The sequence below is a fragment of the Lucilia sericata genome, unplaced genomic scaffold (assembly GCF_015586225.1).
Source record: "Lucilia sericata isolate MDLA Ls3-8-SP2 unplaced genomic scaffold, ASM1558622v1 Contig000116F_arrow, whole genome shotgun sequence".
Taxonomy (NCBI): domain Eukaryota; kingdom Metazoa; phylum Arthropoda; class Insecta; order Diptera; family Calliphoridae; genus Lucilia; species Lucilia sericata.
The window spans coordinates 345,530-370,564 of record NW_023994148.1 but is presented as its reverse complement, the minus strand read 5'-3'; the positions used below and the strand labels follow the sequence as shown (position 1 = coordinate 370,564).

Here is a 25,035-nt window from a genome sequence, read left to right as displayed (position 1 = left end):
CGGATAAATTCATCAAGTGTGATTGGTCAACTGTGATGGATATATCCATAAAGAATGATTAGTCAATCGTGACTAACATTTCCATCATCCTTGATTGGTAAAAAGCAAAGGAGTGAGCAGCTCAAATATATGTTTTAAAATCGGTAGAATTCATAAGTGAAAGGGAGATGCAAGATCACATGTACACAAAAGTTTCCATCAAATTTTTCATATTGCCCTTAAGAACTTGATAGAAACTTTGTTCTACGCAGTGATCGATATTTCCTTCACTAGTGTCAGTCAAATGACCGGTCAAATGACTGTCACTGTTCTTGTAGGGATGTTTCTAAGTTCTAAGTCAAAAAAGTACCAGTTGCAACATCGTATTGGGAGCCCGTTATTATGTATTCATATGTATAAGTTAATAAACCAAAAACAATGTTTTATAAAAAAGTACCAAAAATGGGTACAATTTTCACCCCTTAAACGTCCGAATATCCAAAAAGTACTAAATTTATATTTTTATTTGTTCGTCAAGTTATGAAGGATTCAAAATTATTTTTTGAATGTTCTCTGGTTTAAAAGATACATGGGGTGCAAAAGAAGTACCAAATTACAGTTTCTACCCATTAATTCCCCAAAGGGGCCGAATTTGAAAAAAGTACCAGATCTATTATATTTTGTGTTAAAAAATTAATATAGGTTTTAACAATCTGGCCAACTTGTGATAACCTATTATTGTGAATGAACCCTAAATTAATCAATTCGCCTTGAAGAAGAACAAGCATTTGCACTTTATTTTTTTGTATGAAAAAATTGTTTTTGACCGCAGTCACAAAATAAATGAGTTATTTTTTGTAAATAATTTCCTACTAAAACTATGAATTTTACAAATTCTGTTAATGTTTCGGTAGAAACAACCTGTGAAAGTAAAATACAAGAAATTGGTTATGATGGCACTGAAATTTATGAACCGTAAGTGAAAAAACAAGCTACAAAAGCAACAGTTTTCAATTTACAAAAAAAAAAAATGGCTATTTTTCATATCACAGACCACCGACACTCTCGGAAACCCTTAAAAAATGTGCAGCTAAAATAGATTTTAGCAAAACTTCTTTGGAAGAACTGAAAAAAGAAGAAAAAGCACAAGCGGATGAAGCCGACAAAGATGCCCAATTTCAGCCCAGCTTATGGCCTTGGGATTCAGTGCGCAACAAACTAAATGATGCCTTAACAGAAGTATGTGTCCTGGCGGATGTTATATCAATAGCTAAAGATAAACGTTATCTTGTGCTGGATCCTGTGCCAGATACAGAAACAGAAAAGAATAATGCCATTATTCAAGTCTACAGTCGCAAAAAAGCCCTCAACCAGGCCGCCCAAATTTTATTAAGTGGGGCAGAACGTCTCAAGAATACCCATACAGAACAGCGTAATCGTAATGTTTCAGATTTTCACATAGAATTGCTGCGTTTAAGGCAAAATTGGCGTTTGAAAAAGGTATCGAATGCTATTATAGGAGACTTAAGTTATCGCACTGCCGGTTCTAAATTTGGGATGAGTGGCACTTTTGAGGTCACTAAAGCGGAAGATGTAGCCGATGAGGAAGCAGCTGGCACTTCTACTTCCCTGACCACCACAGGCGCCAATAATGGACTACCAAATCCTTCCCCAAAAAATAATTCCGCTTTAAGAGTTATAGTACCAGCAGAACTGCAAGGAGTGGCTTATTTTAAAGTTATTACACAAAAAGATCAGGAGGATTTATGTACCGCTACGGTGAATTTAATGGGTCATGGTCCTAATACAACACAACAAGGTGGTGTCTGGCAAAAGACTATTGAAGATGCACAAAATGTGCTTTTTTGCAAGGAACTATTTAGCCAGCTGGCTAGAGAGGCCATACAACTGCAGGCCCCCATACCTCATGTTGTAATAGGCAATCAAATTCGTGCCACACTTTTACCCGGCATACAGTTAATCATCTCTTTATGTCATTCCACATCAGTGGATAGTAACCAGCCCACGCCCATAAATGATCATGATCACGATCATGTTTTAGAACATTCACTACATCAACTGCTGCGTGAGGTTCATCATAAAAATTCCCACCATCCTTTTCCGCATCCGGCTAGTGGTCCTTTGGGTCCAAGCAAAAAACGTATGCTGGCTGGACCCATGGCATCCGATCGTCAAAGTCTGGTTGAAATGACAAAATATCAAACAATTCTGGAGCAAATAATTGCTCAAGCTCAACATATTTTTATGCGCAAACGTACGCAATATGTTCTCGATACTTTGGCCAGAGATGTTAAAGATCCTCAGATTGTATCACATTGGAATGCCATGACTAGTCCGACTATGTCATGTGTTAAAATTAATATTGTGACCCATGGGTAAGTCTAGAAAAACTAATTTTACAAAACATTAATATTCATTCATCAACATTGTTTAATTTCAGTTACGACACCATCAACCGCACCTCCCTGGTCATCCATGTACGCGAGCGTTCCCTTAAGGCTATTTGTCGTGATGGTCGTGTTATGCATTTGTCTTACGAACCGCAAGAACTGCGCGATTTAATACTCTGTCAAATTAATTCTCATCAAATATCCTGTCTCTTGAATTTGGCTCGCTGTATGGCCTGGCAGGTGTTGTCAAATAGTAATCATTTGGGTATTGGTAAAGTTGAACCACTAGGCAATGCCAGTTCTTGCCTTTTGGCCTCTCCCAATAGTGATCGCATGATAGCGGTACAAATACGCTGCACACAATCACAAATGGATGTTAAAGTTTATATAGCAAAAAGTCCGCGACAGGATTTCTTCCCAAATCCTTTGGTGCCTGAAAAATTTTGGGAAAATTTAGGTGGTCATTTTAAGGAGGTTAGTAATAATTCGTTAGAAATCATAAATTTCTGAAATATTATTAATTTCTTATTAAATTTTTAATTAATATTTTTAATTCTCTTTGTTTTTTCTTTACAGGTGCGTTTCGATAAAATCGAAGGCAAAAGTTTTCTTAATAAAATGGAATTTTTAATGGCTTCGCTCAATAGTAGTTCAGCTTAAGTTAAATTATTATAAATAAAAAATAAAAAATAATATATTTTCTGTTTCGAGTTAATTTTATTCCAAAATAATTACTTTTTTCATTTATGATGCACCCTGTTAAGCTAGTAAAATAAATGAAACTGAATTTTAAAGACTACTTTTAGGCTTTACAAAAAAATTTAAAAGGAAATACTTGCTACCGAAATCTGTTGGCCTGGTATTTTGACAGAATTTGTTAAATTTCACAGTTTATTACAACGAGGGACGGTTTAAAAGTAGTTTTTTTTTAACCAGAACGTTAAAACAGGAATTTTTAGTGTCTATTTTTTATTTATAAAATAATTGTATTAAAAAACTAAAAAAAATATTGCATTTAAATTACAAATAACTATTTACAAAAATTGTTTTTAGAGAATTTACAAAAATATTAGATATGTTTGTTATAATTACATTTGATTTCGATCTCTCACTCATACAATTTAATATCAAATAACAATTATATGTTTCTTGGAAGATATTCTACATTTGTTTTGTGATTTTGATATAGTTGGTTGATTTTGATATAGGTGGGTATATAGTTCTAGGACATTTGTGAAGTATCAAAGACTTATCTAGATTTAGCTTGTTGTAATATGTCTACTTGTGTTTTATAAAAAAATGTTTGCTTGATATTCTATTACATAAACTATAGTTTAGAATCTCTATATAGTTTACTGATTACTATATAAACTAGTCTATTGAATACTCTATGGTTTTCTCTATAGACCAGTCTATTGACTACTCTATGGACTTCTCTATAGACCAGTCTATTGACTACTCTATACAATAGTTTATTGACAGCTCTTTAAACTAGTCTATTGACTACTCTTTAAACTAGTCTATTGACTACTCCATAGAATAGTCTATAGAGTAGTTAATAGACTAGTCTTTAAACAACTATATTGTCTATTCTATAGACTAGTTTACGGACTACTCTAAAGAATAGTCTAATACTCTATAGACCAGTCTATTGACTACTCTATAGACTAGCCTATTGACTACTCTATAGACTAGTCTATTCACTACTCAATGAACTAGTTTATTAACTACTCTATAAACTAGTTTATTGATTACTTTATAAACTAGTCTATTGACTACTCTATAGCCAACTACATTGTCTACTCTAAAGACTAGTTTTCGGACTACTCTATAGATTAGTCTACGGACTATTCTATAGAAAAGTCTACGGACTACCCTATAGAAGAGTCTAGGAACTACTCAATAGAATAGTCTACTCAATAGAATAATCTTCTACTCTATAGAATAGTCTACAACTCTATAGACTAGTCTTTTGACTACTCTATTGGACTAGTTCACAAGTCTATTGACTACTCTATAGTTTAGTCTAGTTTAGTCTACTGCATAGTCTATTACCAAGTCTGCTTTTTAGTCGATTGCCAAGCCTATTAACTGGTCCATTCTAGCCTACAGTCTAGTTTGTTTACTAGTCTACGCTATTATGTAGTCTAGACAAATCACAAGTTACAAATCATTTCATTTTATGCTAGGTATGCATAATATTTTAACTGAACCATTAACCCAATATATCACAAACTCTTAAAAAGATGTTTGTTTTAACAGTTTCTCTTTTAACTATTCCACATCAAATCTTGAGTAGCCATTAAAACGAACCGATGTAGATTTGTGTGGTAAAAAGCGTAAACTATTAGAGGCCAAAGAACCCGAGGCAGCAGATGAGGGTACTACAGGCGGTTTAGGTATGGTAAAAGTATCTTCCAGGCTAATCGTATTAGCGCGATTTGTGCTCTAGATAAACAAAGAATTATATTACAAATTAAAGAATAAAATCCATAAAAAAATTAACCGAAAACTAACCCATCTTTCTAAATCACAAAATGTCATATTATAGGAGGAATTTATTACAGATGCTCGCGAGGTGTTATGACTACACGTAGAATTAGCAGTATGGGGTGTTGGTGTTGTTGTGTTAGCGGTAGTTGTGGTTCTTAAATGTAAACCTCGATTGGTGGAGAAGAGTATGGGTGTATTACGTTTCAAATGCGGCAGCATATTATCATTTTCTGGTGGCGACTCTTCCTCCTCAATGGTTGTTTCACTTAAATGAAAACTATGTCTAGTGTGATGTTTCATGCTGGTTGTTTTATTTAAACTTGAATTTAAAATAATTTCATCGCTGTTCATTGTTGAGATACATATTAGTTTTACAAAACCTTAAAGATTTTTTGACATTTTAATAGAAAATTGTTACTGTACACTTCAGTTATTTTCCAATATTGATTTTTCTAGTTTTCTTTTAATAACTTTACACTTTTTTAAACACAAAACAGTTTGCAAATAAAATAAATTTTGTTATTTTTTTAAATTTATATTATTTTTTATTTATTACTATTTTTTTGTTAAAATTATTTAACTTTTTTGCTTTTGTAGTTAAAATTTTGTGTAGTTTTCTTCTGCTCTCTTTTAATTGGTTTATTTTTAATTCTTGTTGTTAGTAGAGTACCGCTATTTTTGTTCATTATTTTTGTTTTGAGTTGTGTGTGTGTGTCTTAAGGGTGGTTTTGTTGTTTGTCCTTGTTTCTCATTAATCAAATTTGACCAAAATAGCAACAACGAAATTAACTGTAAAAAAATATCGTTATATTGACATTCATTCAATCACTGCCAACCACATAACAAATGTTATAACTTCAATTTTAGGGTCACTCACAACATAAGCAAGGAATGTAAATAAATTTATGTTATTTTTTAGCTTTAATGTGTAGGAGCAGGATGTTTATGAGTCATTTGTATTAAAGATTTTCAATGTGGTTTTTTTAAAGAAAAAGTTTATTTTAAATATTTCTCACAGCATTTTTCTATCAAAAATCGATTTTTCGCAAAAAATTAAAATTTTGTCCAAAGAACTAGTCCATAGAATAGTCTATCGATATGTCTATATAATAATCCAGAGATTTATCTATAGACTATTCAGTAAACTAGTCTGTAGAGCTGGTAATAAACTAGTTCATATAATAGACAGTAGGCTAGTCCATAGAATAGTCAAACGACTTTTCAATAGACTTGTCAATAGAATAGTCAATCGACTAGTTCATAGAATAGTCAATCGACTAGTCTATAGAATAGTCAATCGACTAGTCCATAGAATAGTCAAGCGATTAGTCCATAGAATAGTCAATCGATTAGTCCATAGAATAATAAATCGACTAGACTATAGAATAGTCAATCGACTAGACTATAGAATAGTCAAACGACTTGTCAATAGACTAATCAAGAGACTGGTTTATGTATATACTAGTCCATGGAATGGTCTATCGACTAGTTCATAGAATAGTCAATCGACTAGTCCATAGAATAGTCAATCGATTAGTCCATAGAATAGTCAAACGACTTGTCAATAGACTAGTCAATCGACTATAGACTAGTCAATAGATTAGTCCATAGAATAGAAAATCGACTAGTCTATAGAATAGTCAATAAACTAGTCCATCGATTTGTTCAAACGACTTGTCAATAGACTAATCAAGAGACTAGTTTATATACAAGTCCATGGAATAGTCAATCGACTTGTCAATAGACTAGAATATTCAATCGACTAGTCCATATAATGAACAATCGACTAGTCTAAAGAATAGTCAATAGATAAAGCCATAGACTAGTCATTAAACTCGTCCATCGACCAGTCAATAAACTAGTTCATAAACTGGTAATTTTCGCTGCTGACCAAGTTGATTATCTAAGACGACATTTTTGCTAACCTTTTACTTCCTCCTTCCACTTTTTTGTGTAAATAAAACACCATTTCGTTTTTTTTTTCTTTACTTTTTACAAATATTGTTGTTGTTTTAAAACTTTATTCATTTTTTTTTATGTTTTTATTTATTTTTGTATGACCATTCATTCAATCTTTCACTTATTTATTCATCATCATCGTCATCATTATCAATGTTGTTTAACATCATTATCATTGTATTTTGTTGTTGTTGTTGTTGTTGTGCTAGCTGAATATTTATATGTTTGTATGTATAAATGTGTATGTTGTATGTATGAACTCTGTATGTTTGCATGAAAAATCATAATAATGACATTAACTTCATTATCAACATCATTATGAGAGGCTGCTGTCAATTCAGTTTTTTTTTTGTTTACATGTAGATTTTATGTTTGTTTTTTCTTATTGTGTGTGAGTGTGTGGTTTGTTGTTTTTTTCGGGTGTAATGTTGTTTTCATGTGTGTGTAATGTTTAAAGTTTTTTTTTTGTTTAATTTTATTTATTTTTCCTTTTTTTATTATTTTAATTGTATAATTAACACTAAAATACTTATTTAAACATTTTTTTATATTTAAATTATTAATTATAATTAATTTTTTATGTTTTTTTTTTTAATTTTATTTATATTTTTTACTTATTTATTATTTAAGTTTGTTTTTTCCGTTTTTTGCTTTTAATTTTTTTGGGGTTGTGGTTTTTCTTTTCAAAAAATTCTTTTGCAATTTTTTTTTAAATTTTCTGTTTTATTTATATTGTTTATTTTTGTTTTATATGTATATATTATTTTATAAATAATAATTTACTTTTAGCAAAATTCCCATTACTTTTTGTTTTTATTTCAATAATTATAATTATTATTTTTTAATATAAGGTATTGTATATATAGAAATTGTTATTATTTATTATTAGTATGTATAATATATATTTTAAATAATATTTGTATATATAATATATATATTTTTTTGATTTAATATGAAAAGTATATTGTAATATGTTTATATGAAAAGAAAATTAATATTTGAATTAAAAGAAACATTTATAAAATTATTTAGACTTTGCTTTGCTAAAATACAAACTAATAAAACAGTTTATTTTATTTTAAAAATCTTATACAATTTTTTTTTTTATTTTTATAACTTTTTTTAAAGTTTTTATTTTAATATTTTTTTAAAAAAATATTAATATTAAAATATAGTTTTCATTTATAAATACAAAAAACATAAAATTATAAGTAAATAATGTTAGTTTTGTTTAGTTATGTATATTTTTTATATATAATTTATATTTTTTATGTATTATTTTATTTAAAAACATATTGTATAAATAATTAAACTTTTTTGTACAATTATAATAATAGATTAACTTATTGATATTTCTTTTTTTTTATTATTTTTATATGTAATTGATGATTTGTAATAATTAAATTTGGTTAAACAAAAAAGTTTTTTGAAATTGAATAAAAACAATTTCTAAATTTTAAATAAAATACATACAATTTTAGGTCTGGTTTTTCTGTTTTATTTATTTGTATTAAATTCATTACAGATAAAAGCTTGTGGCCTCAAAGATTCTTAAATACATTAGGTTTTTAATATTTCGTATCCTAAAGTGAAGAAATTTTAAGCTCAGATTATGTACATTGATCTCTGGGTTTTGATTTCTTTAAAATTTTGTTGTCTAAGGTTTAAACAAAGAATATACACAAGATTATCTCTATCAGTAAAACCTGCCCTTAGTTAAATAACAAATTTCATCAATTACATATTAAAATGTTATTTTTTTTTTTTAATTTTCTAAAAAACTCTACTAAAACAGGGGGTTTTCTAAAGTATAAGTATATATTTATGAGTTAAAAATATATGTATATTTTTAAACTACTTTCAATATATTGTGTAGGGGCGAGGGGTAGAGAGAGAGAGAGAGAGGACAAATCGATTTTCTTTTTGGTGGAGTATAGGATACAATAATTTGAAATTAAATGTACTATTGGAGCTCTTTACAATAAAATAATTATTAATTGCCTCGAATAATGAATTTTTCCTAGAAAATTTTAAAATTCGATATTTTTGTATAAAATTGGAATAGCAGACTAATCTATTGGTTTAGGAGACAGTTCAACAGTTTTAACATAAAGTTAAAATGCCAATTAATATGCAAATTAGTTTATTTAGAGCGGGTTTTGAGTTAAAAATTAAACGCTTATTAATTTTTTAATTAGTTAATTTTATAATAATTTTAATTTAATGTTAATAGTTTTTTTTTGAATACTAGTTTAAACTTTGCAATATTAACATTCACAACAACATAAAATGTCATTATTTGCTAACAAAAACTATGAATGTTTACTAAAAAAAAGAAGAAGCAGCTGTAAATGTAAACAACTTAAGAAAAATTAAAACAAATTATAATTTAAAGTCTAAAATTTAAATTAAACAAAAAATTAACTCCTTTTTATTAAAATTAACATTTTTATAAAAATATGTAGTTTTGATTTCGCTTTAGATGCTCACACCTTGCCATTTCTTGGCCAAGTTTAACCAAACTTAACTAATCGAGTACCTGGCTTCAGAATTTCTTTATTACATCAGGTTTTTGAGATATAGTGTCATAAGAACAGAAAAACCCCTGGTTTTTCGGGCATATTTGATGCCTTATAACTGCGGGAAGCAGTTATAAGGCAGTTATAAAGCCGAAATGGAAATCTGACCTCAGAATTTCTTTATTACAGCAGGTTTTTGAGATATAGAGTCGTAGATACTAAAAAAACCCAGCGTTTTTGTCCATATTTGATGCCTTATAAGAGCGGGAAGGCATCTAGGTTTGTAAAATCTGTTATGTCAACTAAAAGTGCACCTTAAGTTAAAGCTTGAAACCATTTTTAATACCAAAAAACGGCAAAAATTTCATCGGACTATAGAAAGATTTGTCATAAAGTAAATACGAAATGAATTTAAAAAGTTAGTTTTTGTGATTTTAGGGTTGTTCCAAGCCCTAGGTAAAGTTATCTCGTTGAAGAATGAAGTTATGATAGAGGTCAAATCCGTATGTTTAAGTCGGCAGACAGGACATAACGGATTTTTATTAATAAAGGTGTCTTCGCACTGTTATAACGACTCAAATATAGCCAAAAGTGGAGATTTTTCAGCGCATAATATCTCAAAGTATATAATGTGATAGAGAAATTTTGAGGATAGATTTGAATTTAACGATGCTCAATCCTTTAGAAAAGTAGGATATTTTGGTCTTTGCCATAAAAATTTGTTGGCTTGTGTCATTAACCAGAAAACTGTCTCTTAAGGCGGGGTTTTTCTGCTCAATATTCTCTGTTTAAACTAAGCTTAAACTAACAATTAAGTTTTTCTGTTATTATTTATTTTGTTAATAATATAGTTTTCTCTTTTTTTTTGTATCGATTAAAATTTCTCATAATTTTTCAATTCTTACAGTTGTCTTCTTCTTTTTAAAACAAAACATTCATTGTTTTGATAGTAAATAATGACATTTTCATTTATAGTGTATGGCAATACTGCAAAATTAAAAAAAGAAAACAACATAAACTACACAATAGATTAAAATTTCTGCTTAAATTAACTAAATTAATTAATTACTGTTTAATATACAACTCAAACACCAGCCCTAATTTTATTTTTAGTTTTAACTAATCTTAATATTAATTGTTTTTTTTTTTAAGTTAAAAACTTTTCTAAAGACTTTTTATCAAAGTAATTTTCTTTTAATTTAAAAATTTAAAAAAGTGTTTTATATTATAACTTAATAATCTAAACGAACACCCCTAAATTATATAGTTATTATTTATATAAAACAAAACAAACAAACACCAATCACATTTTGAAAACTGTACAATATTTTCAATATTACAATATTTTTTTCTGGTTTCTTAACAGAGTTTAAAAACTAAATAAATAAATATAAAAAAATAATAATTATAAAGATATTTAATATCAAGGGAAAAGAAAATAAAATTAAATAAAACTGCCTAAACTCTGTTAAAATTAATTTAAAATATATTTTATATTATGTATATTACAAAAATGTTTTGCGATTTCTTTTTTCACTATATAAATCTTATATTTTATATGAAAGCCAAGAAAGGGATTTTTTTTAAATTTATATATAAATGTTTTTTTTTTTTTTTTGTTTTAAGTTGTTCTTTTAAATTTATTAATAAGTACCTAGATATTAAGAAATGTTTAATTTTTGTTTTTTTTTACAAAATTTAGTGTGTTAGTTTTGTTATTTATGAAAGTTTGAGAGTTTTAAATTTAGTTTTTTTATAATACAATTTTCTTAAGGGTTTTCTTTATTAATTTCTTTCTGCTGCAGAAACATTAATTTTATATTTATCATGTTTTAAGGAAACTGTACACAATTTTGTTTAATACTCTTTTTTTATAACTTTTGGGTTGTTTTTTTTTAGATTTTTTTGTTTAGAAATGGTCCTTTTTTATTGTTTTATAATTTTAAATTAAAAGTTTTCGGTTTCAAAAACAAGGACTAAGTTTTAAACAACCTTTTATTTTACCATGCCACCCTAACGAAAAATATCACCTTAGCTACTTTGAAATATATTATTTTAAATCATCTACTCTGGTTATAAATTAAACCTTAATTCTTCCTTAATTCATTAAATTTTGAAAAAAAAAAAATTAAAAATACAAACAGAAAAATACAACCAGAAACCAAAGTATACTTTTCTGAAGGATTGAGCATCTCTAAATCCGAATCTGTCCTCAGAATTTCTCTATTACATCATCTATTTAGAGTTATGGTGCCCTAAAAACTGAACTATTTGAGTCGTTATAACAGCACGAAGATATCTTTATTGATAAAATCTGTTATATCAGCTGAAAGTCCTGTTTGTCAATCTAGAAATAAAGGTTTAAACTCTTTAATATATTTATCCTTCTTCGAGATATCTTAACCTAGCACTTGGAACAACAATAAAATGACAAAAACTACATTTTTAACTCCATTTTGCCTTTATTTTACGACATTCTTATATGCTTGTCATAATTTTTTCCCATCAAATCATTATTGAATTGTTTGAAAATCTCTTGTATTTCGGGAGATATCGTCCGATGAAGTTAAAGTTTGAATTAAAACTTGTTTCATGCTTTATGTTAAAATATCTTGAAGGAGCATGAAGATATAACAGAAGTTAAGCTTGTTATTTTAAAGTCAACAGATTGGACTTTCAGATGACATAACAGATTTTATAAATGAAAGCGTCTTGCCGCTGTTATAAGGCCTTATATCTGGCCAGATTACTGTTACTACGTTATTTCAAAAACCTGATGTGATGAAGAAATTCGAATGACCAGATTCAGCACTCCTCAATCTATTAAAAATGTAAACTTTGGTCTCTCGATGTCGACTTTTTTCATAATTTTTGCTAGTTTAAACATTGCCAAGCTGATTCCTTAGGAACAATGTGATCTCTTTTTAACATATGATTTTAAAACTAAAATGAACAATCACAGATCCGATTATTTCCATTCAATAAGCTTTGTCACCTGCTTACGGCATCAATATGATAGCAAAAATAATGTATATCTCTAGTTTCCGACAGTCAGTTAGGCATGTTTTAAAGCTGTCAAGATCAAAATGTCTTCCCAATCGTAATTACTCTCTATGCTAACTAAAGCAATACTTTATGAAATTATCTTTTCAAAAATAAGGAAATGCCATTATCCACAAATACCAAAATGATACCCCAAGCTTGGATAAAATGCTGACACAACTGGATGCTTATATTCCCTTGTTTCCAGATGATGGAAGATGAAAATATCATACCAATCGTAATCACACTCTATGCTAACTAAAGCACTTTGTGGAAGTATAACGGATTCCAAAACATATGAATATATGGGGAAATGAATATCCCATAATAATGCCTAGCCCTTCCACAAAATGGTGACACAAAAGGATTCTCACATTTCGGAAAAGAATCTTTAATCAATGCATACTATATGCTATATGCATACTTACTGGAACTTATGTCAGAACGTATGAATCAACGACGTAACAAGAGAAGCTGCTTGCTTTTGAAGTTTTTAACTCAGAGCTGGTAAGTGAACTTGAGGGCGGGTATTTTTTTGACTTAAAGACCAAACGCCAATTAATAATCAGTTTAATTAAACAAAAATTAATCTAATATTCCATATTTTTGAGCACAACTTTTTATAGTATTGCCATACAAAACAATAGAAAATGCCAATATTTGCTATCATGCTACAATGAATGTTTTATACAAGAAGAAGACAGTTGTGAGTGTAATATGAAAACAAACAGAAAAATAATAATTTGTTAATATAAAGTATACAAAATGTATGTAAATCAAGAAATAACGACTTTTTAAGGTTTATTTTTTTTAATCTATTTTCGCATCAGCTGTTCACATTTTACTACTACTGGAACAAGTTTAATCTTTCTTAATTGGCTGCTTTAACTAATTTTGTTTACTAGTTAGTAGTTCCTACAATTGGAATTTTGATGTAACACGACCCGAAACATGCTCGGTCAAAAAATTTGTAAAACTCATCGACAGCTGTAACAACAAAACGTTTTTTTTTCACAAGGAAATAACTATCGGCCACAGTCCGTCAAACTGCTACAATAACAGTCATTAACCTGGAAACTGGCTCTAATTGTGGTGAACTTCAAAATTGTAAAATGTTTAAAATTACTATTTTATTTTTCTAAAATGTTTTCCATTTAAAAATTTACTTGTGATATTTCTTCTTTCAACTGCCTCTGCCATAAAAATTAACTATAATTTCTGTCGACTCCTTTCGTCATATATTTCTCTTAGTCCCTGTTTAGTTGTATTGGTGGCCTATCGTTATGTGAATGTTTTTGAAAAATTTTAAGTTTTTGTTTCGAATCGTATCTATGAATATAGTATAACTGATAGTATATTCTAATATGTATATTTTACTCTATTTATCTATATAAATGGATGTAATGGTTTTGGTTTCTTTTTTGTAATATTTTTGAAATAATTTATTTATTTTTTTTTGTGTTTTTTCTTTATGTTTTATAAAACTTTATATATATAATTTTTAGGCTTAATTTTTATATAATATAATAATTAATAATTGTTGTGGTTTATTTTTTTCTGCTTTTGTTTTGTTTTTTTTTTTACTTGTGTTGTTTTCTTAAAGTTTTTCTTTCTCATCATCAAAAAAAAAAAAATAATAATAATAATTAATTTACAAAATAAAATAATAATTAAAAATTAAAATTAAAAAAAAAAATTATTTAATTTTTTCTGTTTAATGCCATTTACCAGTAATAAATTTTTTTGTTTCTATTCTTTGCTGCTTAAGTTAAAAATGGTTGTTTTACTTCTTCAACTGTTTCCAATGAATTTTGAGAGAAGAGATTTCAGTAACATTCATCATCATTATCATCATTGTGATCTTTATCATCTTAGGGTTTCTCTTGGAGATTGTTTTAGAGTGTAATGGAGTGGAGTGGATTGGATAGTAGAAAGTAGGGTTGTAGTAGTTTTAGATTAAAGAGAAGAGGAATCATACATTATTTTTGTTTATACGTTTCTTAAGTATCTAAGAATTTTTCTTGTTGTTTGGAGGCGGCAGCTGCTGTGGCTGCTGCCATAGATGACCATAAATGCTGGAGCATGGCCGTGGTAAGAGTTGAAGCCGCTGACGCTGATGTTGCATGTGTGGGATCTTTAATTGTAGTATTCATCATGCTAACGGCTTGTAAAGCTGCTGCTGCGGCAGCGGCGGCTGCTGCAGTCGTTTCGTCATCATTATCATCATCATTTGTAACACCACTTGTACAGGTGTTTGTGTTTTGTTGCTGTTGATAACTGCTGTACGAAGGGCAGGAGCTGTTTGTAGATGTCGAGGAGGAGGTGACGGAGGAGTTACTATGTGGTTGCTGCTGCTGCAATTGTTGTGGCGTTTGTGTTGTAGGATGTGGTGTTGGGATTGGTGGTGGTATATTTTGTCCGGGCGGTTATTGCATAAAATAGTCAGGATGTTCTGAATCTTTTTCAAATCTTTTCGCTTCTTCGTGCATACTTTCTTTGATTTTGAGTATAGCCGCCGATTCCGTTTGATCATTCTCTCCTGGTCCCCCAAAGCCGCCCAGATTGTAATCACCCATGCCACTGCCCGAATCTTCGCGGGGCGTACCGGGTCCTCCGTTGGCTGGTGAGTTTTTCATACCATCAAGACCGGTGCCATCGCCGGCACCACCATTAAGTACAGGGCCCATTGAATTAGGACCGCCACCCATGGGACCCATGCCGCCGGGTCCGCCACCGCCGCCATCCGGTCCACCGCCCATGGGGAATTCTGGTTTCATTAGCGAGTACATGTTGTCGCCAGGACCACCAGGGCCCGCTTGTGTATTATCTTGCGGCGAGGGCATGATGGGCGTGCCGGGTCCTGGCGGACCATTCGAACCTGGGCCGGGACCGTAGTTGCCAGGCGATGAAGATGAATACGCATTCATAGGTGCTGTTGCATTAGGCTGCCATTGCGGTGGTCTGCCACCGGCGCCCATACCCATGGGCGGCATGCCACCCGGTCCGGGTGCTGGACCCCTCATACCACCTGGTCCGCCATAGCCCATGGGACCCATGCCACCTGGTCCTCTGGGCGGATTCATGCGAGGATTCATGGGACCCATGCCACCCGGCCTCGTGGGATCCATACTGTTCGGCATCATGGGTTGTCCGGGCGGACCATTAAATTCATTACCCATACCCTGCATACGCACACCGGGTCGCGGACCACCGGGATAGCGTGGTCCACCCATAAATGGTGGCTGACCCGGCATCATTTGTGATGGTGGGGGCTGCGGACTTGACGCATGTGTTGGTGGAGAAGGTCTCATCGTTGAACTGGGGAAGAAATTCGCTCCCATTGGACCGCCCGGTCCCATGGGACCGTCGCCACCGGGTGGCATCTGTCCGAGTGGACTGGGCGCTGGACCACCAGCACTGTGAGGACCTCCGGGGCCAATTCCGTTTACGCCATAGCCTGAACTAACAAAACCATAATCGTGGAAGGCCTTGGCCTCTGATGAGTGATCGCACTGATCGCGTCTTTCGGGAGCAGCACAGTATAGGTCCCAGAAGACACACCACCATGTGTGTAGGAAACCTGGTGGTTCGCCCAATGTTATGTTTTTCTCCCATCTTATTTCGGAGAGGAAAGTTTGTGCAGCTTTTTGGGCTCCCACATGCAGCAGGTATTCGTACACGTATAGAGCTAATTTTTCACGGGCCTGAGCATCTGAAGGCACCGACGACGTTTTCGATTTGCCATACATTTTATTATATTTGGTTTGCAACGAAAATGTGTGATGTCAATTTGTGGGTTTATTTATCTTGGTTGGTTTGTTGGTTGATTGGTTGGTGTGTGAGTTTATTTACTAAAGTTTGTGGTTGTTTTTTTTTTTAATATTTAAAAGGAGCTGTTGGTTGTTTGCTTCAACTACTCCTTTTTATGTTTGTTGTTTTTTCCTTTCCAGCTGATGTAGCTGGTGTTCTTGTTGTTGTGTTTTGAAGATTTCTTTAAAATTATTTATTATTAATTGGCGCTCACTCTTTTTTGTCTTCTTTTTCAACTCCAGTAAGTAGTTTTTAGTTTAGGTTTTCTTCTTTCTTTCGTTACGTTTTGTGTTGGTTTTTATTTTCTTTTCTATATAGTTTTTTTCTTATTTTTTTTAAATACTTTCAATAAATGTAGAGAAGATAGATAATCTTGCTGTGGCCGCTAATTCTTTTTGCTGGCGTTGAGCTGCTCCACCGTCATTCATACACACACACGCAGGTAGCAGGCACACGTTAGTGTTTTTGTGGGGGGATGTTTGGATGGATAAGAGAGTATCGTCTGCTCACGCAGCCGTTCTCCTAGTTTCTATAACATCCAGCATTTTTAGGAAATTTTTATTAACTTTTTGAACAAAAATTTTTGTAATTTTTTTTATACAATTCCCCAACAATTTGCTTTAATTATAAGTTTAAATTCAATACTTTGTTGTTTCTTTTCTTATGGTTAACATTTATCGTGTGTATACTCTTTAAAATTATATTTTCGTTTTCTTTTTATTTAATTTTTTTGTTAAAATTTGCGTACCATCAAAAAATTTACTTTTGCTTCATTTTTTTTTACAATAAAAATGATTTTATATTTCATTATACGTTCGTTTCGTTTCTTTTTTTTTCCTTCACTCTCTTTGTGTATCTCTTTCTCGGTCTCTGCCGTTCAGTTACTTTTTCTTTTTTGTGTGAATTTTCGTTCAGAAATACAAGAAAAAACAACAAATTTAGTTCATATTTGTCTTCTTGTATCTGCTGCTGCTGCTTCTTCGTTTTACCGTTTCTTTTGCTTGTGTATTTTGTATAATATTGTTGTTGTTTTTTATTACTACTTTTGTTGTTGCTGTGGTTGCTGCTGCTGCTTGTTCTTCTTCGTATTCGCTACTTTTTTGTTGAACAACCACCTCGTATGTTATTTTTTGTTGTATGTGTGTTATTTTTTTTCTGCTTTATGTTTTTGTTGTTATTTCTATGGTGTTGATTTGCTCACTCTTTCACTCACACCAATTTCCCCCTTTTTGGTTGTGTGACGTTTGTTTTTTTTTCGCTAATGGTTTTGTTATGTGTGTGCGTGTATTTCGCAAACTGAAAATATAGAAGAAAAAAGAAGGCAAAATTTCAATATGAAAATAAAATTGAAGATGAGAATAATGATACAATGAGAGAATTGCCAAAAATGTACAGTGCGAGCAATGTGGCTAATAAAGCGGTTTTAGATTGAAATGCTAATTAGATTATTCGTAACTACTCCTAAACTAATGATCCGATTGCGACATTTTCGATATCATTATAAAGGTCTTTTTATATTACAATAGACATATTACGCATTTGGTAGATTACATGGACCACAACCAGCAATACTACCAAGTTCATCGTGAAATTTATTATCTAGCTATTTCTCCTAGAAATAATAGAAAAATAGCACATTGTATGCCGAATAGTTCATCCGGATCTTAGCATAGCCTGCATATGTTCGGTAAAGTCGCGTCCTATTTGCTTACAAAGGCCCTAATATAACAATTAAAAACCCTATCAGAATCCTTAGACTACATCTATCCATTTCAATAAGTAATTTGGTTATTTTTCCATCATGCTTTGGCCATAAGGCTTTTGGTATTCTTCAATCCAATTAGCAACTTCATGACTGGTTTGTTATGTGAAATATATTAGAACTGTACAAGGGAATGTCGAAAGAAGGTTCACTGACTTTGTGGTTTCACACTAACTCAGGTTTATACCAGTATCGTAGAGTGATGAGGAACATATTTTAAAGAACTATAAGAACAGAAGTTTGGGGAGATATATTTGACCTTTGATGGAAAGCGATAGAAAAACGACAAATTAGTTCTATTATTTAAATATAATTTGTATTTAAACTGGACTTATGGACCTTATGGTCTCCGAGATAATATGCACATTTTTAAGGCGCATAACCCTTGTAAATCTAAATATGAACCTCCTCGAAAGCATGTCTGATAGAATTATTGGAGATTTAAATCCCAAAGATATCTGGGGTCTTTAGAAAATTGATTTCAACAGACATACAGACAGACGAACATGGCTTAATCGACTCCGTTATCTATAAGGATCCAGAATAGGAAAGATAAACGTATATGTATATAAACTTCTCATGAAGGTGAAGAGTATAATAATGAAAAGTTAAAAATGTCATGCCGTTTCGCTATATAGTATCCATACATTAAATTTTTTTGCACAAAGTTCTATATTTACGAATATCGGACAAACCAGGACTAGTAGTCCTTAATATTAGTACCAGTCAATATCGATGTCAGTACCAACATCGTCGAATACTTAAAGCATCTATTGATGCCTGCAGCAGAGATACAAGCCGATGCGAAATGATCGGCGGCAGCGGCGGCTTATTACAGAAAATATCGGCGGCGGCTAAATTGTCGGCTCAATTTAACTTTTTCTTTAGAAATTGACCTTATATCGTTTATCATATTGAAAAATCTTTGTATAATAATCTGTTACATAGAAACCTGTCTCTATATAAGTTTTTGGACATTTATAGTAGTTTTCACTATTTTAATATTAGCACAATATTGTGTGGCAACTCTTTTCAACTCCGTTCAAATTGGTGAAATTATTTTCTGAAATACATGTGCGATTCCAATCTTTATCACCGGCTACGTTTAAGCCGGCTTAGCTTTTGAGCCGAAAGAAGTCGGCGGCGGCGCGGCTTGCAAAATATTACCGGCGGCCAGCCGCCGCCGATTTGAGCCGTCTCGGCTTGTATCTCTGGCCTGCAGTTAAAACTTGTAGCGAAAGGGTTAAGCGCAAAATGTGGGACTTTTGTTGTTAAATCGCTACAATTTAAAACTTTTCAAGATGTTAGCCTTATTTTATATTACAAATTTAGTGAGAAAATTCAAAGAGAGAGCAAAATAGCAAATTGGAATTTTTTAGGGTTGCCAAGAATTTTGCAAAGTAATTCAAAAGTAATTAGGGCAAGATAAAAATATGCATATCTGTTAGAATTAGAATGTTCACGTAAATTAATATTTTATAAATAATAAAATTTTCTATGAAAAATTCAGTTTTTTATTTGTAATGAAAATTCTTAATAAATATTTTCTGAATTTCATATGAAAAATCTCAATTTAAATTGATCGTTTCTGACTTGAATTAAGAAGTTCTTATTTTCAATTAAAAAAGTGTAGTACTACATCCTGATATTAAGGATTAATAATGGACAAATTTAATAATGTACCTATATACAATTCATTACAGTTGAATGTTTGACAGGTCAGGAAAACAGATTCTATCAAGGATAACTATGAAGTATATACTTTATTTTGTTCGTAAGCGATAGGATATTACCAACTGTTGAATCTTATTTTTACCAGAGAATAATACATGTTAAATCTTTTTGAAATTTACACTAAGACTGCAGCTAACGCTCTACGAGCTTATGATCTTAAGAACCTCTTTTAACCTTAGAGTCAAAATTGTAAGCATGAGCAAACAATTTTAAACCAATATCAAGACCTCTTAATCTTACTCTATTCTAACTTTTGATATAAAGTGTATGCCAATTACCGCTACTCCCACAACGTCTAGGCAAACGTTTTGAAACCAAGTTTAGTTTAACAAAAAGACCAGTTATGGCAAGTTACCTGTTTTAGATACTTTTGCCTCTCTTAGTAAAGATTCAATGATACTATATGAAAGTAATTTCTTCCCAAAATCTACTGGCCTATCATGTGATAAAAAATGGAACTTTTTAGTTCTGTTGATTAAAAAAGTATAACCATGTGATGGTAAGTTTTCTTCAGAGTACAAAAATGGAAAAATAAGCTTCTGTTCTACTCAGGTCCAGGAGTTATATGTAGGTCTCCTAAGTTTTGATTACTAAGTATTGTATTTTATTACAAAAAAAATAATAATTAGCAGTAGAAAAATGAAAAGGCATTAGAAAGTTTCCTTTTATAAACAAAAGTAAAAAAAAGTATCCTTTTATGGCTTCTTATTAAATCTGGGATATACATGCTTAAATTCAGGTTTCTAGGTTCAATATTGAAGAAAACTCAACTGTAGTACCAACAATAGTCCTTGATACCAGAGTTACAAAATATAACAACCCAGTTGGCCAGATCTTTATTGACGACACTTTCATCGATGATGTCTACAGGAAATTTTCAAACTTGCCTTTCAATTTATATTGACGCGATGAGCGACAATTTCTACAAGTTTTTGTTTCATTAAAACTTTTTATTAAGAAAAATAAATCATGATTTAGTTGTGTTTTTAAAGTTGGGAAGAAAAATTGAGTAAAGTGTATTGGTACGATAATTATTATTAATTTAATCAATGACAAGTTGAACCACATTGTTACTTATCTGATCGTCAACGATAATATGCAGGCAATGTCACTCACATTGTCGGATACGAAAAAAGAGGACTGTCCTGCACGCATCACCGATAATGTCTTGAAGCAGGGTTGGCAAAATTGGTACAATTGTACTTTATTGGGTACAATTCGATCTTTAAAAGTACATTGGTACACCGATGACCCATTTTGTACAATTTTAAATATATTCAGTTATTGAAATAATAATTTAAAATTGTACTTTTAACACAAAGTTCAAAGAACTACCGACTTCGGTCAAATTTTTAATAAACTTCAGAAAAGGACATTTTCAATTCTTCTTTATATTCTTTAATATTGTAAAGAATCTTGAAAGAGATTACAACCAGACAAGCAGGAATAACATTTACCAAAGAGAGTAATTTTTATGATTATTTTGTATTCTATCGCTTTTCTATTGAATTGTCTATTAACTACACTAGGGACCACTCTAATGTCTAATCTATAGACTAGTCTATTGTCTAGTTTATAAACTACTCTATTGAGTAAATTGTCTTGTTTATTGACTAATACTTATCTCTTTTAACTTTTTAAAGTACTTCTAGGGACTATTGTATTAATCAGTCTTTGAACTAGTATCAAAACTACTCTATATACTAGTTTATAGACTACCGTCTAGTCTATAGAATAGCCTATTGCCTAGTCAATGGACTAGTACATTGACTAATGGACTTGCTTGAAATGTTTTTTTTTATATTGATATAAATTTGCAAAAATTATAGATATGGTACAATCGGATTCAAAAAAGTACAATTTTTGTACAATTTGAAAATTCCATTTGCCATCCCTGTCTTGAAGACTTGGCCAACATGGAAGTAGTCCTACTCTCACATATAGGAAATTACTCTCTCACATCTACGAGTGCCGTGTGAAATCTACTCTCTTGTGAGAAATTTAATCTTGTCCAAATACTAAAAAGTTTATCATACTTTTTTGACCACTTTGCAGGATCGTATGCGAAATTTCCGTAAACCATAATGGATCTGTAATTTTTTTAAATATTTTTATTGCAATTTTTACACAAAATTTTGTTTAATTTTCTTCAACTAGAAAGATATATTTTTTCTAGTTATTGACATTTCAATTTTTGTCCTGATTATTCTGTAAATATCAGCTGTATGTACCATAGTATTAGTGAAAAAGTAGAATAGTACTGAATTTTCCATGCCTGGTTTTCGCAATTAGTGAGTTTCTAATATTAAAACAAGTAAGAAAGTATAGTCGGGCGTGGCCGACCATATGATACCCTACACCAGTAGGGTATCATATGGTATTGTGGTATTGTATTGAATTGTGCTGAATTTCATCGCGATATTTGTGTTTATAAGTTAATTTGGGACATTCAAGTAATTTTCTGAAGGGGACTTTGTATGGGAGTTAGGGTCAAATGGGGCCCGATCTTTATGAAATTTAGCAGGGTCATCACGACTTCTATAAAACTTAGTTGTGCCGTTTTTTGTCGATATATCTGTATATTTAACATAATTATGAGCTCAGAAGCCCTTTTCGGGGCGTTCTGTTCTATGGGGGCTAGGTGAAATAATGGACCGATTTTAACCATTTTCAATAGGCTTCGTCCTTGGGTCAAATAAAACGTGCGTGCCAAATTTCATCCATCTTGAAAATTGCGACAAGGTTTACATGGACAGCCAGCCAGCCAGACGGACGGACGGACATAGCTTAATCGACTCAGAAAACGATTCTAAGCCGATTGGTATACTTTAAGGTGGGTCTAGGACGAATATTTTTGTATGTTACAAACATCAGCACAAATCAAATATACCCTCCCCACTAAAGTGGTGTAGGGTATAATGAAGTAGTAAATCAATCAGTTAAAAAATATACAAAAAAATTTTAAAAGACAATTTTTTTTTTGCTTTAAGTTGCCACCTGTTAATATTTGTTTATAATTAATATAAATTGTATACAAATAAAAATTCCTACATATGTTACTATGTTGGTACCTGTAAAATGTTCATTAATTACACAGGCCAACAAAATTGAAAAAATAAAAAATAATAAAATCCGAACCCAGAGACTAAAGTATATTTTAATAAAGGACTGAGCAGCGTTGAAACGGAATCTGTAATCAAAATTTCTAGAAAGTTTATTTTAAAGTCGATATAGGTAGGTATTGGATTTTCAGATAACATGCGTAACTAATTTTATAAATAAAAGTGTATTCCACGCGTTTTTGATGGAAACATTTTGAGGCCAGAATTGGATTTAGCGCTGCTCAATGCGAAATGTATACTATGGTCTCTCGGTTAAAAATTTGTTGAACTGTGAAATAAACAAATAATAACAGGTGGCAACTCAAAGGAAAAAAGTAAACGAAACAAAAACACTGTTAAAATAATAATTATTATTGATTTGATGTTATTGTTTACAAACCTTGGTATCTATTTTTAAAAGATAAATACAACAAATGTATTTAAGAAGAAATATTTAGCATTTGTTAAATATTGTAGACCAAATGGTGTCAAAATTTCAGCAACGAAACTCCTTAAGTGGTTTATTTGTTGTTGTTGTTAAACTATAAAAACAATTTTAATTAAAACATTTAATTTTTTTTATCACAAAATTTAAGCAAATATTACCAGTAAAGAGATTGTATAAAAAATCAATTTCTTTTTGTGGTTGTTGTTATTATATTAATTAGATTTGACAGTGGTTTTGTAAAGCTAAAAGGCGCGTTTTGTTTAACGTGAATTGTGCTTTTACTTTTGTTTTTTTTAGTTATAAATAAATTTGTTTAAATAACTTTTAAAATTTTTAGGTTTTTATTAGCCTTTTGTGTTATTTCTTTACTGATTTGTATATTTCAATTCGTTTTTTTTTATTTTTTTCACATTTTTTATATTTTATTTGAGGCTGCTGCTTCTTTTACTTTTTTTATTATTATTATTGTTGTTATTATTATTATGGTAGTTGGTGGTAGTGCTCTTCTTTTTTTCTGTTTCCCTCCCCCTTTAAAAATAAAACTTCTTTTTTTCACTTCTCTTATTTCTAGCTACTTCCACTAAATAATTTTAATGTTTTTTACAGATTTGCCTTCTTTTTTTTACTTCTTTTTTGTGTTTGTTTGCTAATACACTTTTTTCTCTTTTGTTCCAACTCTTGCTCTCTCTCTTTATCACATACACAAACACTAAATGAGCTTTACCCCACTTTACACCGCACGAAAAATTTTTGTTTTAAAAACGTACAACAACAACACTACAAAGTTGATTTCTTCGATTTATTGTTGTTGTTGCAGATTTGCTTATGTGTTTGAATTCGTTTGTTTCTGTTATTTTTTTTGGTAATTTTATTTTTTTGTTAATTTTCCCTATATGCTTCTTTACTACAATTTTATTCTCCTCTTCTCTAACTCGTCCACTTCTACAACTACTACTACGTTGACTATAATAACGAAGAAGACGACAACAACGACGACGAAGACAAATCACATTAATAATTTTTTGCTTCAATATGAAATTTTCATCGATAAATTTTGTACGACGATACAATTGCATTTTTACACATTTCCATTGTAAATTTTCTTTCTTTTTTTCTTATTATTTTACTAACACTTTTTATCTCAATTTCAATTTATTTCTCATTTATTTTATTGAAATTTTTGCAAATTATTTTTTTGTATTTAGTATTTTTTCCAGTAAAATGTTTCTTCTATTCGAGAAAACTTCTTTTATCGGTACTTTTTCGCTACAAGTGCGTCTCGCGTTAAATGGCGTATGGAGGACAACACTCATAAAACTGCAAATACACACACCAACAGACAGCTCTCATAGAAAAAACCCAACAACGACAAAAAAAAGAGATTTGTTTTACCTTTTTTCGTGTTTATTTTGTTTGACAAATTGTAATTTACATACTGAGTGAGTGTTTGACAGTGCTGTTGTCTCTTTTGCACGCACTTTAATATGTATGCAAAGGGTTTGTAGAAAATTTTGTCTACTCTAAACTATAACAGCAAACATTTTGTAATATTTTTTTAATTATATGTTAAAAAAGTTAACAAGCATTGTAAATAATTTTCTAAATTCCAAAATATTTACATTTATATTTATCACTCTTATTTTATACTATTATTTTAGTTAATATTAGTGTTTTTTTAAAGCTTTTCTTTGTTTTATTCCAATTAGGTTTCATGTTTTTGTTGCATCTTTATCTTCCCATATTCGTAATTGCTAAAGGTTGCCAGAGTTTGTTGGAG

General features: G+C 30.8%; 3 protein-coding genes across 6 annotated transcripts; 1 reads left to right on the top strand and 2 right to left on the bottom strand.

The window, feature by feature from the left end:
- The first annotated feature begins 735 nt into the window (after positions 1–735).
- LOC119600538 (mediator of RNA polymerase II transcription subunit 17) lies at positions 736–3,350 on the top strand. The gene is made up of 4 exons (XM_037950802.1): positions 736–954; positions 1,032–2,375; positions 2,441–2,864; positions 2,967–3,350. The coding sequence occupies exons 1-4, from the start codon at positions 860–862 to the stop codon at positions 3,048–3,050; spliced, it is 1,947 nt and encodes a 648-aa protein (XP_037806730.1). The 5' UTR covers positions 736–859; the 3' UTR covers positions 3,051–3,350.
- Positions 3,351–3,497: 147 nt separating this feature from the next.
- On the bottom strand, positions 3,498–5,887 carry LOC119600539. Its single transcript, XM_037950803.1, has 2 exons — positions 4,908–5,887; positions 3,498–4,838 (listed from the first exon to the last, which is right to left on the bottom strand). The coding sequence occupies exons 1-2, from the start codon at positions 5,232–5,234 to the stop codon at positions 4,665–4,667; spliced, it is 501 nt and encodes a 166-aa protein (XP_037806731.1). The 5' UTR covers positions 5,235–5,887; the 3' UTR covers positions 3,498–4,664.
- Positions 5,888–14,346: 8,459 nt separating this feature from the next.
- LOC119600561 (single-stranded DNA-binding protein 3) lies at positions 14,347–24,585 on the bottom strand. Of its 4 annotated transcripts, none has more exons than XM_037950873.1 (4): positions 24,390–24,584; positions 23,417–23,786; positions 23,211–23,352; positions 14,347–17,509 (listed from the first exon to the last, which is right to left on the bottom strand). In XM_037950873.1, exon 4 carries the CDS (start codon positions 16,150–16,152, stop codon positions 14,830–14,832), a length of 1,323 nt encoding a protein of 440 aa, XP_037806801.1. In that variant the 5' UTR covers positions 16,153–17,509; positions 23,211–23,352; positions 23,417–23,786; positions 24,390–24,584; the 3' UTR covers positions 14,347–14,829. The 4 variants fall into 4 exon arrangements, with proteins under 4 accessions (XP_037806801.1, XP_037806802.1, XP_037806803.1 ...); XM_037950874.1 differs by having other exon boundaries at positions 23,417–23,705; XM_037950875.1 differs by lacking the exon at positions 23,417–23,786 and having other exon boundaries at positions 24,390–24,585.
- Between the last annotated feature and the right edge of the window lie 450 nt (positions 24,586–25,035).

Bases quoted from the DNA above. Each gene is read 5' to 3' on its own strand.
- LOC119600538 (XM_037950802.1), top strand. From the start codon at position 860: ATGAATTTTACAAATTCTGTTAATGTTTCGGTAGAAACAACCTGTGAA. The intron at 955-1,031 runs GTAAGTGAAAAA...TTCATATCACAG, and splicing joins GGCACTGAAATTTATGAACC to ACCACCGACACTCTCGGAAA. The intron at 2,865-2,966 runs GTTAGTAATAAT...TTTTCTTTACAG, and splicing joins TAGGTGGTCATTTTAAGGAG to GTGCGTTTCGATAAAATCGA.
- LOC119600539 (XM_037950803.1), bottom strand. From the start codon at position 5,234: ATGAACAGCGATGAAATTATTTTAAATTCAAGTTTAAATAAAACAACC. The intron at 4,839-4,907 runs GTTAGTTTTCGG...TTGTTTATCTAG, and splicing joins TTTGTGATTTAGAAAGATGG to AGCACAAATCGCGCTAATAC.
- LOC119600561 (XM_037950875.1), bottom strand. From the start codon at position 16,152: ATGTATGGCAAATCGAAAACGTCGTCGGTGCCTTCAGATGCTCAGGCC.